Source organism: Schistocerca nitens, chromosome 5 (assembly GCF_023898315.1).
Source record: "Schistocerca nitens isolate TAMUIC-IGC-003100 chromosome 5, iqSchNite1.1, whole genome shotgun sequence".
Taxonomy (NCBI): domain Eukaryota; kingdom Metazoa; phylum Arthropoda; class Insecta; order Orthoptera; family Acrididae; genus Schistocerca; species Schistocerca nitens.
Genome location: NC_064618.1, coordinates 463,183,649 through 463,199,977, shown reverse-complemented (window position 1 = coordinate 463,199,977; position 16,329 = coordinate 463,183,649). Strand labels below are relative to the sequence as shown.

Sequence of the window (16,329 nt, the reverse complement as noted above, 5' to 3'; positions counted from 1 at the left end):
ATGTTTGGGACTGGATGAAGCGTCGTCTCACGCGGTCTGCACGTCCAGCACGAACGCTGGTCCAACTGAGGCGCCAGGTGGAAATGGCATGGCAAGCCGTTCCACAGGACTACATCCAGCATCTCTACGATCGTCTCCATGGGAGAATAGCAGCCTGCATTGCTGCGAAAGGTGGATATACACTGTACTAGTGCCGACATTGTGCATGCTCTGTTGCCTGTGTATATGTGCCTGTGGTTCTGTCAGTGTGATCATGTGATGTATCTGACCCCAGGAATGTGTCAATAAAGTTTCCCCTTCCTGGGACAATGAATTCACGGTGTTCTTATTTCAATTTCCAGGAGTGTATTTAATAAGCCCTTTACCAGTTCCACTACTGTGGACTCATTTTACAAATTTAAGCTCAGAGTTGTAATAAAACAGCATTTTTCTCACTCTTTTTATTAATATTCTGCCACCTGACTTTTTACTACAGGCCAGGCAAAAAAAAAAAAAAAAAAAACTGGCCTGGAAAGTGTGCCCATCATAGAAAATGCCGGAGCCAGTGATTTGAGATATAGTAAATTGCTGTCAAGTATGTTTGCCCTGACTGTCTCTTCTGTTTTTCTCCACATTTCTCATATGCTCTGTCCTGTTTACTTCGTTGTATCGTTAAGTTTCAATGGGAGAAGCAGATATATTTAGTGACCAGTTGAATGCAACACAAAAGGGTGCTAAGGGATAAAACAGTGCATGTTCATGAAGCACAATTCGTGAAAAATGTGCAGAACTGATTTTGCAAGAGTTTAGGGATGGAAGTGTTTTGGAAACACCTCCATCAAAGTCTATAATGTAAAACTTAGTGGCAAAATGAAGTGAAATGGGCTCTGTAGTGAATGAAAACTGTGAATATTCAAAAAGAGGTTGAACCCTAGAAAACATTTGCTTGAGTAAAGGAAAGTCTGAAAACCTGGAAAAAAGTCTGATGAAATCTCAATGGCATTCATCTGTGCAAGTGGGCATTAAGACATTGTTGTTTCAAAAAGTTATCAAAACAAGGATCTAAATTTGTCTCCTTACAATTTTATTGTTGTGCACGAGTTAGTGTCAAGGCAAACATTCGTGTGTTGAGGTATGGCCAAGGTTTCAAAGTGAAAAGGACTTGGGACAGTTGGACCCTCAGTTTTTATTTTTTTCAGATAAATCCTGGTTCAGTCTACCAGGGTATGTCAACTCACAGAATGTGAACCATTAGGAATCAGAAAATCTCCACCAGTACTTTGAAGAGCCATTGCTAAATCTCAAGATTGGTATTTGGTGCGTAGTGTCTAGAGTCTGCATTGTAACAAGATTCTTTCATCAACCTGTTAAAGCTAACTGGCATGTCCAGGAAGTGTGTAATCCATATGTAGATTGGCCCACAGAAGATGAAATTATGTAGCAGTCTTAGATATAATGCCAAGGAAAAGTGTATATACCAAGTTATACTTCAAAAACTAAACAATTTAGTAAGACAGAGCAACAGCATGCACTGCCTTGAAACACTTTTCACAAGTGTGTGAGGTGTTTGATGAGGACAGGACAGAGAGTGCAGTCTCATGGCCATCTTGATTGTCTGATCTCTCTCCCTGTGATTTTTACCTTTGGGGGCAAACTGAAGGGGCGGTTGTACTCAATCCTCACATGCTGGAAGAGCCACAGCAGAACTTGAATATGCTATTGCTGCTATCCCTCAGGCAGAGCTGCCATGCGTGTCTCTCAGTATGACAAATCAAGCATGGTGCTGCTTTGAAGTCAATGGTGGCAGTTTCCAGCATATGTTGTCTGATGTTCATTAACAAGAGCCAGTCCTGTGTCAGTCTCAACAAACATGTTGTCCAGACGAATTTTTTCCACTTGTCCTTCATATGTCATTTGTAAGTAATTTAACTGGTAAAACTTTTTTTGTAGGGGTTGTCTTCTTTTTGCTGCATGTCACGATTGTTCCGAAAGATGCTGTTATATTGGTGCACTATTGTGCTTTGTTGTTCTGACTTTATAGGTGCTGTTGCAGCAATACTCTGAAATGTGTGTGGATTTCACAGTGGTTCCTAATGAAAATGATGTTGAGGTTAAAGGATGGAGCTGTACTCTTAATTTATGTGTGTGGCAGTATGAACATTGCAAGAGTAATTTCTTGAACTATGCTTTCCTTATTTATCCGTAACTGCTAGAAGTATGTGTCGCTTATTGTATGTGGAAAATATCATGAAACATTTTTTTTATAGAGTTACTTTCCCTGAAGTATTAAACCTCAACAGCTTTATAATATCGGATGAAATTAAAGAAGAAAATGAAGGAATAACAGATGACTTGGTAGTAAAATGTGATGATAGCAGTACAACAGACAGTGGCTCTGCTCTGGATGATGAAAGTTGCCAAGGGACAGAAGCAGGTCTAATTTCCCATGACAATGAATTCCAGGTAAGATCTTAGTAAAATTTGTTTATCTATCTAATTTAGACTCTTATTGAAGAAAATATTTTTCTTGGTTTCATGATAACATTAGATTGAACTGAAATTGAAAGAAACTTTACTCAGAATTTCATGTGGAGAGATAAACAAGTTGCAAAGAATTAGTTGAAGTCATAGACTTGAAGCAGATGGCTTGGATTTGAAGTTAAAGCCGTTTCTAATATTATGTTAATTATTTGATCTTGGAAGAATTTCACAGAAGAAAATCTTACAGTAAATCACGAAAGCTATTAATTTATACACCAATAAAGGATGGCCACCAGTTTCTTCTTGCCACAATTATTAGCATATCCACACCATTAGATTCCCTGGTTTGTAAATCTTGTAAATGTGTGTTGAGGAGACGTGATTTTCATTGTTTCTTTCAAGTAATGTAATTTAAATTTACGAGAAGTGTAGTGATACATTTAACGGATTTGTTTGTATATTCTGGACAAAGTTTTTATGTCTGGTTCAAATGTGCATAATTGTGAAATGTACTCACAAAGCAGCAGCAGAACACACATAAAAGACTGTTGTGATTGGCATGCTTTTGGAGCCAGTGGCTCCTTCAGGCAGAAGGAAGAAGGGCGAAGGAAAAGGACTGGAGAGGTCAAGGAAAAGGGGTAGATTTTGGGAAAGTCACCCAGAACCGCAGGTCAGGGGAGTCCCAGTAAGTCTCCCCTGATCTGCGGTTCTTTGTGACTTTCCCAGAATCTTCCCCTTTTCCTAGACCTCTGCAGCCCTTTTCCTTCACTCTTCTTCCTTCCCGTTCAACCCTTCTGCCTGAAGAAGGAGCCACTAGCTCCGAAAGCTTGCCAATAACAACAGTATTTTGTTTGTGCATTCTGCCACTGCTTGATGAGTAGAGTTTTTATCTATCCAATTAAATAATTTTATCAATAATTGATTGTTTTCTTTGTCACAATTGTGAAATGTGATTTATTCATCTCGTATCCAGATAATTTGCTTCAATGTGTAGGAGACATGTCAAGATTTTCAATAAGAAACATTATTTAAAGAAAAATACAAAAGTTTATTTTACATGCAAAGCTGCAATACTGCTACACAAATACATATTCAGTTTCCAATTTACTAAGATAAAATATATAATAACTTTTGTTCAAACTATGAAAGTATTCTCAATGAATTTAATACAATAACACTTTTCCACCAGAAGAGAAGAGTAATCTTGTCAGTGAACCAAGTTCCATTTTAAATGTATTACAGCTCTTTATTTTATTGTAAATTTCAAAACCCATACACTCTGGTGTTTGGACATAGTGTCAGGAGTTTAAAATTCTTTCTGTAGTTGTGGTCGAAATGGAATGAGTTTACTGTGTGCTGAGTTTTAGGGTTCTGTGCCTCAGTCTGTAAAAACGAAACCTGTGTAGGATTACTTTGTTGTCCGTCTGCCTGCCTGCCTGCCTGCCTCACTGTTAAGAACTCTGAGTAATGGGTAGACATACCAAGTTCAGATTTGTGTCGCATATTTAGGTGTATGGTCCCTTGGTGCTGTAAAATTTTTAAGCTTCTAAGTCAATGCCGTCAAAAGTTGCAGCCATTTATGTCACATATTTTGATACTTGCAAAATCCCTTATCAAAACCTATTGGGTATTTCCCATTGATCTAGAATTGTGAAATTCAACAGGAAGCAATGTTTTATGGTACAAATGAAGTAAAAAAATCTTTTAACTTTCTGAATTGTAATCATATCACAAAATATATATTGTTTTGTCATTTGAACATACATTGCATTCGTCATCTATCAGAAGCGTAATAGGCAAACATTACTGTGTGCAAACATAAAATGTGAGTTGTAGTCATGTTTTAATAAGTAAATAAAAATGTTCCATTAAATCTTCTCTCTCTCTGCGTATATAAATAGAACTCCCCTGCTCACTTATTTTTGTATTTCTGGGGTTTTCTGAAGAACTGCTGTAGAGATTTTGATACGCTCTTGGAATTCTCATGACCAAAACACACACACACACACACACACACACACAATTTTTAAGTCTGTATGGAACTCTCAATGCACAATTCCTACTTGCACTTTGCCAATTTTTATAAAAGAACTAGGTTAGCACCCACTGCTTCACTCATGTAGACTGTATTGTGTGGCCAGATACTTTTTGTTTTTTCTTTAATCAAATTTTTATGTTCAAAAATTGCAACACCTTCTAAACTTTTACGCTAAATAAGGTCATAGAAGCATGATCTTTGCTGAATACACTTCTGACCAAAAAGCAATTATAGTAGCTGGAGTTCAAGGTTTTTGTTAATCATGCATTTTGCATTGTTGTGGTAGTATTTGCATGGAAACTGCATCCCCACAAATATTTCCTTATATCGAACCGAGAAGTGAAATACTGATTTCATAGATTTACCTTTAAAAATTTTTTAATATAATGAAATTTTTGTAATATAATGAAATATTTTTTTAGAATTTCCATCCTCTAGTGCTTGAATTTGCAAAAAATGCTGGAGCACACAATTTTTTAAATTTCTGACAGAAAAATAAAATACAAATTTTCATAGGTCTAGCTTCAAAATTGCCTTAATAGCGACATATTTTCAAAAAGCCTTTCATCCCCTATATTGCCCCCTTAGGAGTGTAATGTCAATCACTTCTTAAACAATGTTTACAGTACAAGATCCACACCCTCTTCAAATTTCAAGTTTCCATCCTTAGTGGTTTTAGCTGGGCGAGAGTGAGGTGAGTGAGGTGAGTGAGTGAGTGAGTGAGTGAGTGAGTGAGTGAGTGAGTCAGTCAGTCAGTCGGGAAATTGTCTTTATGTATATATAGAAGTAACACCACCTCATAAATGTAAAGGGAGGGAATAGCTAGTATTTTTGAATTTTTTAACAATGGTAAACAGGATACCCGTTGTTTTGACAACACACACATTCCTAATGATTTTATTTTGCAATACCAGTAGTCTCATGACATTTATTGGATTCCCCCAGAAGAGTTTGGCATAACTAATAACTGACTCAAAGTAGCAGTATGTACATGTTTAGCTTCTGTGATAACTTGATCCTGCAGTTTACCATATGTCACTCCGTTCTAATGATATACATTCAAATTGCATTATTTTTGTTTTAGCTACATCTAGTTTCAGTCCAGTTTGATGAGACCAAGCTTCAAGTTTTTGTAGAGTAGTTTTGACACTTCTGGAATTGTTTCAGGTACCTAATTTTCAATTAGAAATGATGTTCATTCAGTTTTATTTGCTGATGATGTCAGTAGCAAGCAGAGGTCGTTTTATGCAGATAGGAACAAATATGACCCCAATATCAAATATAGTGGGACTCATTGGGAAATTGTTGTGCAGTTTGAGGAGTAAGTTCTTGAATTAAAAGTTAAACTTACTCTGTGTGTCCTGTCTGTCACTTAAGAGCTGACCCATTGTAAAGCAATGTCTCTGATTCCATATGTCAATGATTTGTGGAAAATTAAGGAGTGGCTCAGTGAATCAAATACTTTTGTCAGATCATCAGATATTCCTGTGTGAATAAACTTGTTGTCACTTACAATGCTTTTTCCCCCCATTGGAGTCCAAACTGAGTTTTAAAAATTAGGTCATTTACACTAAGAATTTTTTGAATTTGTTTTGCTGAAGTGTTTTCAAACACTCTAGAAAATACAGGAAGAAGGGAGATTAGGTGGTAGTTTTCCATATCTTCTGTTGATCCCTTTTTGAATACTGCTTTTGTTTCAATATGTTTGGAAAACATCCCTGCTCAAAAAATCGGGTCACAAATACTGACAGTGGTTATGAAATGTTATTAGACACACTCTTGATTATGGAAGATGGTGTGTCATCCCACCCAGATGGGATTTTTGTTTTTTAAAAACAAATTCATTTTCCACATGCCTTTGGGTGATTTTTTTTTTTTAAACTTTCAAACAATGTGTTCTGATTATTTTCCAAGCTTATGAAATTTGTCATGTCTTGATAGGCTACCAAATCTACATCCGACCTTACTACATTTAAAGAGAATTCATGGAAAGAACTTGACATCTTAACAGGGTTTATTATAATATAATTTTGAAATTTAATTTTGAAGATCTCTTGACTTTTGACTTCACTCCTAATTCTGATTCAACAACTGAACACATTATTTTAGTTTTATTTCTCTGTTATAGGATAAATGTATTATTTGCCATTCTTTTTTAGCTGCCACTACAAATTTCCTGGATACAGCTTCATAGAGTTTGACATACGTAAGAAAATCGGGATTTCTGTTTCACTGTAATTTGTTGTGTAGTTCACTCTTTCTGCCACTAGAAATTTTTATTCCTGGTGTAATTGATTTAATTTTACTGCTTATTTTCTTTTGGAAAGATCTAAGAGGAAAAGATTCATTAAATATGTCTTAACACAATTTAAGGATTTGTCTAGTTTATGGTGCTTGAACTGCAGTGGTCTACAGGCTAAGTTAAAATACTTAGTTTATTGCAGAATAAACCCATATTTCTTTTGCTGAAATTCCTGTTTATTATACTTCTGGAGACTTTAATTTATCCGCCTTTTGGAGCTCAGGACAGAGTTTTATGATCTGAAATACCTCATTCTAAGTGGTACTGGTACTTACTTGAATTTTCAAATTGGTAGTTTGTAATAATGTTATCAGTACAAGTCACTGGTCTTCTGTGTCCTCTAATATCCAAAGGAAAGTTATAATTTAAAGCCAGATTTCAGATTAGGTTGTGAAATTTTGTTGATTCAATGGTTTCAGCTAACACATGTATGTTGAAGTCTGCTACAGTCACATTTTTTTTCTTACTGATGTTTTTCTAAAAGACAATGGAGTTTAGCTAAGTTACAGCGCATCCAGGAATTCTGTAAATTGCTAGAACCACTGTATTCAGACAGTCTAACTGTTTAGAGGAACTATCAAACACATTCTCTTCATGTAAACAACTAACATTTTCTCTTTCTGTATAACCTACTGATGAGTCAGCAAGAATGCAGGAAGCTCCAGGAGATTTGTCTCTCTTACAAAAACTGTTAGCTAGCTTAAAACAATTAATTCTTTTTAAAATGTGTTTAATTTTGTGTTAACCAGTGTTCATTTGGGTAGATTATTTTGATATTTACACATTCTGAAAGCAGAATTTTAAGTTGTTGTTGTTATTTCACGTGCATCCTCTCTTTCATAACCATACTTTTTATTTTCAGTTTGTACCTTTGCTTTGTCGCCCCCACCAGAATGTATAAGTTTCCCTTGCTTTGTAGGATTTTACACAACTCTATGAAAATTTTACTTAAGTTCTTAAAGCTATTAATGTATAGTCCATCTTTCCCCAGACATTAATGACGTAAAAACTTGTTTGGCCAACGAATACAGTCCCAGGCCTGTTGCTCTGTTCCCCAATGCCGCTATTTATTCTGCTGATGTAAGTATCACTTACCGATCTTATGTGAATAATAGCACTGATCATCAACCTTGATATAGTGTATCCAGTTTTTGATGGCTAATCAGATTCCTTGTTTCACTCAAGAATTTGTTCCCGCTTAGATTAAAACATGTTTTTAATTGGTGGTATTTGCAGTTTTGTTCACATTTTTGACTGGATTAATTTTTGCGCTCAACATGTTTTTAAAATGTTTGTTTAGCTGATGGGACTGAATTTTAGCTCCAACATTGATCTTGTAACTTGATACAGTAACACTTTATTATTATTATTATTATTATTATTATTATATGTAGAATCATGTTTTAAAAGTAAATTCTTTTTGTCAACTCTAGTATTGCACCTGAACATTGTCCTTTTGATTGTAGGTAGCCCATTTATGTTTATCATTTACTGTTCCATTGAAGGAGTTCTCTGTAATATTATTCATTGTATTACGTGTGAGCGAATTTTTGCCACTTTGCTCAGTAATCGGTTGTTTTCCACATACGCAGGATTTTCTTTCACTAACTAGTTTGACATTTACTTCTTTTAGTGTCAAATTTGTTGTCAGAGTTTCAGTGTTACTTTGAAGTAGTTTAATAATTTCTTCTTTTGAGTTCACTGTAATTAGAGTACAACCATTTCAATAAGCAAACAGTAGGGAGAATCGTCTTTTATCAGTTGCTGTAAATTTAATTTTGCACAATTTTCATGCAACCAGTAATTTCACTGGACACAAAATATACCTTTCACGACATATTTTGAACATTCTCTACACAATGAACTATGTAATTTAACCTATTTTGAGGTCTGAGATGCAGCATTGCAATCCTTTGTTGGGACCATCATCATAAATGAAACCATTACGTCATTGTAAATTATACAATTTTTTGTTATTTAGTGACTTCAAGATGTATGATACTTGTAAGCTTGCTGTGTTGCTTTAATCAAAGTTTTATTTGTAGTCTTTCATTAGAAAGTCTGTTATTTGTTCAGAGATGTATGTGTTCTACTCTGACAGGCATTAGTGACACAGTTACAATGTTTTTTCATCATTGGGTGTTTGTACTTCAGTCACACAGCACTGTTAACTGTGTTCTCCAGTTCAGATACATTTACTTTGTTGAAAACATTTTGAGTGTCAGGAACATAGTCTTGCACTTATTGTACTTTTACATTGCTTATTTAATTGAGACTTGTTCGGTCCCTACTACCTTCTCATTTTAAGTGTAATTCTATGATCTATATTAGTGGTGGTGGTGGTTGTTGGTGTTCTTGTTCTTGTTGTCGTCATTGTCTTCAGTCCAAAGACAGGTTTGATGCAGCTCTCCATGCTACTCTATTCTGTGCAAGCCTCATTGTCTCCAAGTGACTACTGCATTGTACATCCTTCTGACTCTGCTGATTGTATTCGTCTCTTGGTATCCCTCTAAGATTTTTACCCTCCCCCACTTCCCTCCAGTACTAAACTGGTGATCTCCTGATACCTCAGAATGCATCCTACCGACCGATCCCTTCTTCTAGTCAGATTGTGCCACAAATTTCTCTTGTCCCCAATTCCATTCAGTACCACCTCATTAGTTACATGATCTACCCATCTGATCTTAATCAGATGGGTAGAGCTGTACTTGACGTTAACAAATTTCTCTCCTTCAGGAACACTTTCCTTGCCATTGCCAGTCTACATTTTATATCCTCTTTACTTCGACCATCATCAGTCATTTTGCTCCCCAAATACCGTAACTCATTTACTGCTCTAAGTGTCTCATTTCCTAATCTAATTCCTTCAGCATCACCTGATTTTACTTGACTACATTCCATTATTCTCATTTTTTGCTTTTGTTGCTGTTCATCTTTTATCCTCCTCTCAAGACACTGTCCATTCCGTTCAGCTGCTCTTCCAAGTCCTTTGTGGTATCTGACACAATTACAGAGTTATCGGCGAACCCCAAAGTTTCTATTTCTTCTCCCTGAACTTTAATTCCTTCTCAAAATTTTTCTTTTGTTTCTTTTACTGCTTGCTCAATATACAGATTGAATAACATCGGTGATACGCTACAACCCTGTCTCACTCCTTCACCAACCACTGCTTCTCTTTCATGTCCCTCAACTCTTGTAAATGCCATCTGGTTTCTGTACATTTGTAAATATCTTTTTGCTGCCTGTATTTTACCCCTGCCGCTTTTAGAATTTGAAAGAGTATTTCAGTCGACATTACCAAAAGCTTTCTCTAAGTCTACAAATGCTGTAAAAGTAGGTTTGTCTTCTTTTACTTATCTTCTACAAGATGTCAAAGGTTCAGTATTTCCTCGTGCGTTCCTACATTTCTCCTGAATCTAAAATAATCTTCCCTAAGGTCAGTTTCTACCAGTTTTTCCATTGTTATGTAAAGGATTCGTTTTAGTATTTTGCAACTGTGACTTATCAAACTAATAGTTTGGTAATTTTCACACATGTCAGCACCTGCTTTCTTTGAAATTGGAATTATTATAATCTTCTTAAAGTCTGAGGGTGTTTCACCTATCTCACACATCTTGCTCATGAGATGGAAGAGTTTTGTCATGGCTGGGTCTCCCAAGGCTATTGTTTTCTACTCCCGGGTGCTTGTTTCGGCTTAGTCCTTCAGTGCTCTGTCAAATTCTTCATGCAGTACCGTATCTCCCATCTCATTTTCATCTGCGTCCTCTTCAGTTTCCATAATATTGCCCTCAAGTACATCTCCCGCGTATAGACCCTCCACATACTCCTTCCACCTTTCTGCTTTCCCTTCTTTGTTTAGGACTGGTTTCCATCTAAGCTCTTGATATTCTTACAAGTGGTTCTCTTTCTTCCAAAGGTCTCTTTAATTTTCCTGTAGGTGGCGTTTGCCTTACCCCTAGTGATACATTCTTTTACATCCTAACATCTGTTGTCTAGCCATTCCTGTCAGTCTCATTTTTTAAACATTTATATTTCCTTCCTCCTGCTTCATTTAGCACATTTTTATATTTTGTCCTTTCATCAATTAAATTCAATATCTCATGTGTTAGCCATAGATTTCTACTAGCCCTCATATTTTTATCTACTTGATCCTCTGCTGCCTTCACAATTTCATCTCTCAAAGCTATCCATTGATCTTCTACGGTATTCCATTTCCCTGTTCTTGTCAATTGTTCCCTATTGCTCCCTCTGACCCTCTGAAACACTCTACAGCCTCTGGTTCTTTCGGTTGATCAATGTCCCATCTTCTTAAATTCCTACCTTTTTGCAGCTTCTTCAGTTTTAGTCTACAGTTAATAACTAATAAATTGTGGTCAGAGTCCACATCTGCCCATAGAAATGTCATACAATTTAAAACATGGTTCCGAAATCTCTCTTAGCGTTACACAATCAATCCGATATCTTCCAGTGTCTCCGGGTCTCTTCCATGTATACTGCTTTCTTTCATGCTTTTTAAGCAAAGTGTTAGCTATGATAGAATTTTACGCAGAGTATAATTTAATCAGGCAATTTTCTCTTTCATTCCTTTGCTCCTGTCTGTATTCACCAACTTCGTTTCCTTCTCTTCTTTTTCCTACTACTGATTTCCAGTTCCCTGTGACTATTAACTTTTCTTCTCCTGTAACTACAGTGAAACCTCTTTATAACGTTCCTCCATATAATGTTTTCCTCTATGTTACGTCCGTTTTTTTCGGTCCTGATCAAAAGCCAATATAAACAATGTTAAATTTTCCTCTTTACTGTGTTTCCTCTATATTACAGTTTCCTCCATGTAACGTTCATATTTTTGGAACCCTGGTCAATTATTTACCTCTTTATAACGTTTAAGTGACTGGATGTAGACGCATCGTTTTCCGTTCTGTGGTTTCACAGTTTGCACCGGCTCGGAAAGCCTGCGCTCAGCGTATTTCATATGTCAGCGGCAAAACTCGGTCACGTCACATGTGACGCACATTCTGCTTGCGATCTTTTTGGCGCCATTTCAGTTGATGCTTTGTATTAGTACTTACAAGGGAACCTCCCCATTGCACCCTCCTCAGATTTAGTTATAAGTTGGCACAGTGGATAGGCCTTGAAAAACTGAACACAGATCAATCGAGAAAACAGGAAGAAGTTGTGTGGAACTATGAAAAAAATTAGTAAAATATACATACGGAGTAGTCCATGCGAAGATAGGCAACATCAAAGACAATGGGAGTCAAGGAGCGCCATGGTCTCCTGGTTAGCGAGAGCAGCTACGGAATGAGGGGTCCTAGGTTTGAGTCTTTCATCGAGTGAGAATTTTAATTTTTTATTTTCAGTTTATGTGAAAAACTCTTATGTTTTCATCACTTTTTTGGGAGTGATTATCACATCCACAAGAAAACCTAAATCGGGCAAGGTAGAAGAATCTTTTTACCCATTCGCCAGGTGTACAAGTTAGGTGGGTCGACAACATATTCCTGTCATGTGACACACATGCCGTCACCAGTGTTGTATAGAATATATCAGACGTGTTTTCCTGTGGAGGAATCGGTTGACCTATGACCTTGTGATCAAATGTTTTCGGTTCCCATTGGAGAGGCACGTCTTTTCGTCTACTAATCGCACGGTTTTGCGGTGTGGTCGCAAAACACAGACACTAAACTTATTACAGAGAACAGAGACGTCAATGAACGAACCGACAGATCATAACTTTGCGAAAATAAAGAAAGTAAAATTTTCAGTCCAGGGAAGACTTGAACCAAGGACCTCTCGTTCCGCAGCTACTCGCGCTAACCACGGGACCACGGCGCTGCTGAGTTCACAGTCTCCTTGATGTTGCATATCTAGCCCATGGAGTACTCAGTTTGCATATTTTACTAATTTTTTTCATAGTTCCACACAACTTCTTCCTGTTTTCTCGATTGATCTGTGTTCAGTTTTTCAAGCCCTATCCACTGTGCCAACTTATAACTAAATCTGAGGGGGGTTGCGATGGGGAGGTTCCCTTGTTAGTAGTGTGTTGTGTGAGCTGAGCAGCAAACAGTTCGTGTGCCTAGTAAGTGTGTGTCTTCGATATAACGTTTTTTTAAAGCTTTCATCAGTGGACATCAGTGAAAAGCGGAAGAATATTTCTATGGAAGAGAAGGTTTCTATTATTAAAAAAGTGGAGGCATCTCCTGGCGTGAGTCGCATGGAGCTAGCGAAGCAATTGGGACTAGCCCCTTCAACACTCAACACAATTATAAAAAACAGATCGTCGATAATGGAAGGGCTTGAGAATTGTGGAAATTCGAAACGTATGCGTTTGAAACAATCGACTTACGACGAAGTGGAGAAAGTTTTATTAACTTGGTTTCAGCAAACACATGCTGCAAACATTCCTATAAACGGAACTATTTTGAAGGAGAAGGCGATTCAAATATCACTGCAGTTAGGAATGGACAATTTTAAGGCATCCAATGGATGGACTGATAAATTTTGACATCGTCATGGTGTTGTGTACAAATCGGAATGTGGAGAAAGTAAATGTGTGGACGAACCAACTGTAGCTCAGTGGATGCAGACTTTCCCTAATCTGATACAGGGCTACAAACTGCGTGAAATTTATAACGCTGACGAAACCGGCATGTTTTTCAATTTAATGCCGGATAAGACATTTACTTTTCGTGGGGAAAATTGCCATGGCGGTAAGAAGAGCGAGGAACGTCTTAACGTTTTGTTGTGTACAAACGCTGATGGCAGTGAAAAACTGAAATCTTTGGTTATCGGGAAGCCAAAAAATCCGAGGTGCTTTAAAAACATTTCCACATTTCGGTGCAAATATACAAACAATGCCAAGGCGTGGATGACGAGTGAAATATTTTTACGTTTTCTAAGAGAATTTGACACAAAAATGGGGAGTGCCGCAAGAAAAGTGCTGTTGTTTGTGGATAGATGTGCAGCACATCCACCAGACGTACCCTTTCTGAGAAATGTTAAAGTAATTTCCTGCCACCAAACTGCACCAGCCGTCTGCAACCTTTGGACTTGGGCATAATACACGCCCTTAAGGTTAAATATAGGACAGCTCTTGTAAAAAAGGCCTTGAATTTGATGGATCAAAGAAAGCCGGGAAGCCAGCAATGCTCACAACTGAAACTGAACATTTTACAGGCAATAAATTTAATTATGTACTCGTGGAGGGAAGTAAGTGCTGAAACTATTAAAAACTGTTTCACAAAAGCGGGATTCTGTGAGAATGAGATGGTAGCTCCTGTGGAAGAAGTTGCAAGTGATTTGCAAGTGATTTGCAAGAGTTTCACCCATTAATAGGCAGTGATTCTGACACTTTTGAGGACTTTGTGGCTGTGGATGACAACGTGGCAACAACGGGAGTACAAAGTATTGAGGAGCTGACTGCAGAGAGAAGCTTGGAGAGTAATAGAGGTAGTGAAAGTGACAGTGACAAGGAAGATGACCCTGTGCCCTCATACACTAAGGCAGCTGAAGCCTTTGAAACATTCATGAGATACATGATGGCCCATAGACTTGAGGACAGAACAGTAGTTCAACTTGCTCATTTGGAGCAAGAAATGAATGCCATAGAGTCTAGGAGAAACAGAAAACAAGCAAGCCTGCTTGAATATTTTAAGAAATCATAGGTATGTTATTTTCAGATTGCTTAGGTTCCTAGAGTTTTGTGCAGATTTAAGTTCCATTTGATAATTTAATTATTGAAGTAATTTTTTTGTAACTAATTCTTTTTTAATCTGTGCCATTTACTCTGTTTTTATGTAATATGTTCAGTATATCATAAAGAAAATTTGGCTCATATTCTATAATTGGGTCAACTGAAGAATGGGATACCACCTGTCAGCTTTGGAGAATGATGTCAATCTTAAGAATCTGTTATAACTTTTCACTGTACAAACTGATCCATTTACTTTCACCCATCCACCTACCGAGCCCCATGTTTTAATTAAAAAAACTAATCAGTTGATACATTGATCATTTGCAATGAATATCATATGTTGTGAAAATTTAAAATGTCATCTATGGCACCATTTGTCAAATCTGATTAGTAGTATCCTGATCTTCAGTAATGCCCTATAATTATTATTTGGAAGCCTTCCTCTTTATAGTGTTTTCCTCTATACAGTGTTCAGAATTTGTGGTCCCTTGAAAAACGTTATATAGAGGTTTCACTGTACCTGAATAATTTCTTTTGTCTCATCATACATTTCTTCAATCCCTTCATCTGTGGAGCTAGTTGGCATGTAAACTTGTACTACTGTGGTGGGTCTGGGCTTTTTGTCTATCTTGGCTACAGTAATGCATTCACTATGCTGTCTAGAGTAGCTTATCCATGTTCCTATTATTTTTTTTATTCATTATTAAACCTACTCCTGCATTCCCCTAGTTGATTTTGTGTTTATAACCGTGTATTTTCCTGACCGGGATGCCAGCAGCCTTGCCACAGTGGCAACACCGGTTCCTGTCAGATAACCAAAGTTAAGCGTTGTCGGGCTGGGCTAGCAGATGGGTAACCATCCAATTTGCCGAGTGCTGTTGGCTAGTGGGGTGCACTCAGCCCTTGTGAGGCAAACTGAGGAGCTACTTGATTTAGGAGTAGTGGGTCCAGTCTGAGACACTGATATAGGACCGGGAGAGTGGTGTGCCTGACCACATGCCCCTCCATACCCGCATCTGGTGACGCCTGAGGACTGAGGATGAAATGGTAGCTGGTCAGTACCGCTGGATCCGCCAGGGCCTGTGAACGGAGTTAACGTTTTTACAGTTTACATTCTCCTGACTGGGACGCCTGTTCTTCCTGCCACCAAACTTCATCAATTCCAACTACATCTACATTTAACCTATCCTTTTCACTTTTCTAACCTACATGCCTGAGTAAGGGATGTGACATTCCGTGTTTCGATCCATAGAATGCCAGTTTTGTTTCTCCTGATAACAACATCCTCCTGAGGAGTCTCCATCTGGAGATCGAATTGGGGACTATTTTACCTCCAGAATGTTTTACCCAAGAGGATGTCATCGTCAATTAACTATACAGTAGAGCTGTGTTACCTCGGGAAAAATTATGGCTGTAGTTTCCCCCTTGTTTCCAGCCGTTTGTAGTATCAGCACAGCAAGGCTGTTTTGGTTGATGTTACAAGGCCAGATCGGTCGATCATCCAGACTGTTGCCCCTACAACTACTGAAAAGGTTGCTGTCCCTCGTCAGGAACCATAGGTCTGTCTGGCCTCTCAACAGATACCCTTACGGTACAGCTATCTGTATCACTGAGGCACGCAAGCCTCCCCTACCAACTGCAGTTTCCATAATTCATGGGGGGAATTAATGCTTATCAGAATTGAAATATTCAGAATTCAAGCAGTTCTGTTTGAGTGTGTCCTGTCGTACTTTTGAAGAGCCTATGATAGAATGTCGTGTATAGATAATATTAACACATTCATCACTGGCCCCTTCACAGAAAGTCCTAGGCTGGATACTCTATAATTTATAGATG

At 37.6% G+C, this 16,329-nt stretch overlaps 1 protein-coding gene across 4 annotated transcripts in view; it reads left to right on the top strand.

The window, feature by feature from the left end:
* The window catches only part of LOC126260928 (ubiquitin carboxyl-terminal hydrolase 47-like), a 155,854-nt gene that overhangs the window by 49,171 nt on the left and 90,354 nt on the right, over window positions 1–16,329 (top strand). For all 4 annotated transcript variants that reach the window (XM_049958425.1, XM_049958427.1, XM_049958429.1 and 1 more), the window contains one exon: window positions 2,247–2,442. In XM_049958425.1, coding sequence (XP_049814382.1) covers window positions 2,247–2,442 — 196 coding nt within the window. The remainder of the gene's footprint in view (window positions 1–2,246; window positions 2,443–16,329) is intronic.